General features: G+C 35.3%; 1 protein-coding gene across 1 annotated transcript; it reads right to left on the reverse strand.

Annotated features, from left to right (window-relative positions):
* Window positions 1-2,533: 2,533 nt before the first annotated feature.
* LOC103583751 (olfactory receptor 5H2-like) lies at window positions 2,534-3,475 on the reverse strand. The gene has a single exon (XM_008564983.1). The coding sequence runs from the start codon at window positions 3,473-3,475 to the stop codon at window positions 2,534-2,536; it is 942 nt and encodes a 313-aa protein (XP_008563205.1).
* Between the last annotated feature and the right edge of the window lie 1,208 nt (window positions 3,476-4,683).

Here is a 4,683-nt window from a genome sequence, read left to right on the forward strand (position 1 = left end):
TTACATTGCTGAATCAGAAACTCTAGTGATGGAGTCCCTCAATCTGTATTTTCATTAGCTCTCTAGGTGATTCTTGTGGTCTTTTGAGAACACTATTTTATTTTAAAAAGCCTAGATGAGAGAGGTTTTCACACATACATAACACATACTCATTAGATTTTGCATAGCTAGTCCACAGCCCGGACATTTACAGACACTGTTGTAGTTTTGGTTGGTGTTTGTTTTTTACCTAAGTCTTAACTATTTTATTTATTTTAGAGTAATCTAGCATAATTTCGTCAGTAATATTCTAAGGAGTAGAATGTGATGAGAAATAAATGTAAAAAATGTCCAGATTATAAAATAAATACACCTTCATTACAAGGAGTGTTTCTATTATATTATTAGTATTTCCATAGAGTGGTTTTAATCCAACATCAGCATTGTTCCAGAAAATTGGGTGAATTTAACAATAAAGGATCATCATTTACATCTAAAGATCTATTAAATAATATGAATGTATTTTTATATTTTATTTCATTAAAATCAGGAGAATATTTTGTCCAAAATGTAGGCTCTGCACAGGTGTAAAATGTCTACCTCTTTTCACAACATCTCACACAAATGACAAAAATGATGTACAAAAATGAATCTATAAATGAAAAGAGAATGGGATCAGTTCAATGAACTAGATACTTTGCTGAATTTCTTTAAGGCTTAAAGTAATTTGAAATCTTCTTGAAGGAGAAATCAGAGCAAGGGAATCTGTAGAGTAGAAAACTACAAGGGAAGGTTGCAAAGAGAGTCTGAATTTCTGACATACCCCAACCAACTCTTTCATACTCACCCAAACTAAAGGAGGACTTGACAGGTTTTATACCCTGCCCTTATACTCATAGCTTCACATTCTTCTTCACACGAAAAGAAAAGGCCAATAATAAAAACAGACCTTTAAAATGGTGGAAGAAACAGACACCAGTTGCTGATATTACCAATCAATCTTTGGTTCATAACAACAAATGAACAGGCAAAAATCTGGAAAACTTACAGGAAATAATCAGTTCATTGGAAATATTATACAAAAGTGAAAATTAACAAACTCTGAGTATATACAATAACAGGTATTCTCTGGAGAGAAAGAGTAACAATAGCTGGAATCCATTTCCTGGGGCTTAAAGGGTACTCTCAGGGGAACAAAAGAGGGCAGATGACCTGCTCTAATCTTGGAAACTAGACTTCCAGAAATGTAGAAGAATGATATTTCTTTAAAATATTATAGGTTTGTTATCCTATAAACCTGATCTCTAATTAAATATCTTCTCCTGGTATTTTGTCATAATATTTCCCAGGAGTTGAACCTACTGATAAGAACAACAAGAATAATTCACCGTAAGTATATGATACTTGAAATTTTCCAGAAAGAAACTTAAGAAGGCGAGTTGAAATTCAATGGCCATCCCAGCCATAGAAATCTCTCTGGGATTCAAGACTGAAAAGTATGTTGCACTCTTACACATTCTATGCATTTGTATTGTCAAATTCTTTAAAATTTTTAAATATTTCACAATACTTATTTAGTACCTGATGTTTGGAAGCCCCTGTGTTACACACTGCACAAGAAAGAATGAGGTATAGACTTTTTAAATTATGAGTTGGAATAGCTTGTAGGCCTATAATAAGTATTATCCGAGACTAAGTGTGGATAAGAAGGATAAATAAAACTGCTAAGCATTTTGAGTGACTGAGCACTTCTATCATTTTGATAGAAAGGAAAGTCACCATGGAGCTATAACATTTGGAATAGACATAGAAGAAAGCATACCATTTTCATTGCAAGTGAAGATGGAGCCAAATGGAGGGAGAATTCTTTGTGCAGGGACCTGCATGAGCAAAAGCAGGTACCTGAGAGAGTAAGGTGTGTGTCTACAAGGCTTTTTCCTAGTTACTCATAGAAAAACAATACGCTAAGAAAATCCTCTTAAAATTTGATCCTTCTTTCACTGTTTTAACTCCCTTCTAATTATTTTTCTCATTCCATTCCCAGTTCTGCTCCTTTCTCTGTGTGATATGTAAGTAGAATGCCTACAAAAGTAAAATTCACTACTTCCCATCAAGTAACATGAAAGACCTTTTGATGGCTAGCTAAATCCTGGGATTATCCTCTGTTCAAGTCTGCTATCACTACACAGTTAAAGGTGGTGTAATTCCCCAGACAGTACAGCTTTATTATATCAAAGACATCTTACTCAAGTCCTTTTTAGAGGAACTACATTATTTTAGTGCTTAATGTATTTATAAAGTCACATTGAAACATATAAGACAGTATTTTGTTTTGTTTTCAGCATTAATTATTCTAATGTAATACAAACACTTGATTAAAATCTGTATGCTTTTGAATAACACATGCGAATATTTTAAGAAGTTTGTAAGGAACTAATACTTTAAGGCATTAAAATACCAGCACAGTTATAATTGCAAAAACTATCAGCACTAACCAAAATACAGCCATACCTAACTGCACAATTTTGTGACTAACTTATATATAGAACAAATATTAATACGAGATCTCAAAATTTTTATTTAACATTTTTCTCAGTGAATCTAAGACTTTTTTATTTCTCAGGCTGTAGATAATTGGGTTTAACAAAGGGATTATGACTGTATAAAATAGAGAGTCCATCATATCTTGATCATCTGCCTGTTGAGACCCAGGGCGATCATACATGAAGAGGAGGGGGCCATAGTACAAAGACACAGACAAGAGGTGGGCTCCACAGGTGGAGAAGGCTTTTCTTATGCCTTTGATGGACTTCCTTTTTAAGATTGTGAAGAGAACAAATGTATAAGAGACAAGAACAGTCACAATGGTGAATGCTTGAATTGAACCAGCAAATATAAAAACCACTAAAAAATTAATAGCAGGGTCAGTACAAGAAATCTTAAACAATGGTATAATGTCACAGTAAAAATGATGTATTACGTTGGAATTACAGAAGGTTAGTCTCAGTATAAGACCTTCATGTATTAAGGCATGAAGAAAACCACCTAAAAATGACAAGACCGAAAGCCAGATGCACAGTTTATTTGTCATAATCATCGAATAAAGTAAAGGTTTACAAATGGCTACATAGCGATCGTATGCCATAGTTGCTAAGAGAAAACATTCTGTGGTTACACCAATTGCAAAAGGAAAAAATTGTATCATGCATTCAGAGAGAGACATCATTTTGCTCTGGGTGAAGAAGTTGACCAGCATCTTTGGGGTCACTGTGGATGATAAACAAGCATCCACAAAGGCTAAACTCCCAAGGAATAGGTACATGGGGATGTGGAGGTGAGGGTCATTCCAGATGAGAATAATCAGACCAAGGTTCCCCACAATGGTGATGAGATACATCACCAAGAACACCAGGAACAGGGGGATTTTCCACTCTGGTTGATATGGAAGTCCTGTGAGAACAAACTCTGTCAGCAGTGTTGCATTTTCCTCTTCCATGTCCTTACTTGGTGCCTCCTGAAATGAAATAAAGTAAACTTTAAAAGAACATTCACTAAAGATTTATGAAGTGAATATTGGGGGATGAGAGTTGAATATAACCATATACTTATCAGAATAACCTCTAAAGTTTATATTACTATTATAATAGATAGTATGTATTTGGGGGAATTAAAGAAATTTAAAAAATGCAATTATTTTGGTTCATCAAACTTGCTGGAATCAAAAGATTTAGACAAAAGGAGAGGGCTTCTGAGCATGTGGTAAATTTGTATGGACACTATTGAATATAGGAGGGAAATTTTCTGTCTTGGACATGGAAACAGGGCCAATGGATAGATGGTTAAGGAGCCTGGATTAAAACATGTATTGAATGGCATGTGAAGGATTTTGAACTTCATCCCTCAGGCAGTAGCCATGTACTAAAAAGTTTTACGACAAGTGGCATCATAAGAAATTTTTTAAATTAAATATTTTTTACTCTACAAAATAACGCTACAGGGAAGGGAAACTGGAGTCAGGGATACTAACAAGGGAGCTGCTACAATTGTCTAGGGCTTCTCACACCACATTACACTCAGAAATGTGTGGAGGAGCTTTCTGCGCAAAATACAGATTGTGAGGTTTTACTGAGAAAATGCTTTAGTGATTCGATAAGGAGGTTCAATAATTTGCATTATAAAAGGGCTCCAGAGGTAATTCCCACGTAGTTGAAGTGCCTAGTCCACGTGTGAAATAACACTGGGAGTGATGAGAATGATAGGGACATAGATGCAGAAGAATTCAGAATTGTGGGACACTAAGACTTTGTGACACATTAGATGTGAAAGGGGTGGTCAGTGAAGGAGAAAACATTCCCTTTTTGATGGGGTAGATGGTCATCAAAAATTGAGATGGAGTAAAATGCATTGGCAAAGTTGTGAAAAAAAGCATCCTATGAACATCCCAATGAGATGTACTGAGTAATATGGATCTGTTAGACCCAAATAAGAATAATGATTTGGGAGTCTTCGGGGTGTTTGTAACAATGAAAGACCTGTTCTCTGGAGAGTGTACACACTGAAACAGAGAACGGTAAGGGGAAAACTTGAAGGAGTTACATTAAAGAGGTTATAATGCAGAGGGACATCATTTATTAGATGGTCAACGTCTCATCACCTCTTACCACATGAGTCTTGGTGGCAGACAGAGACCATCGACCACTGAAG

This window comes from Galeopterus variegatus, unplaced genomic scaffold (genome assembly GCF_000696425.1).
Source record: "Galeopterus variegatus unplaced genomic scaffold, G_variegatus-3.0.2 Scaffold27677, whole genome shotgun sequence".
Classification (NCBI taxonomy): domain Eukaryota; kingdom Metazoa; phylum Chordata; class Mammalia; order Dermoptera; family Cynocephalidae; genus Galeopterus; species Galeopterus variegatus.

Excerpts from the sequence above, each read along its gene's own strand:
- LOC103583751 (XM_008564983.1), bottom strand. The coding sequence starts at position 3,475 with ATGGAAGAGGAAAATGCAACACTGCTGACAGAGTTTGTTCTCACAGGA.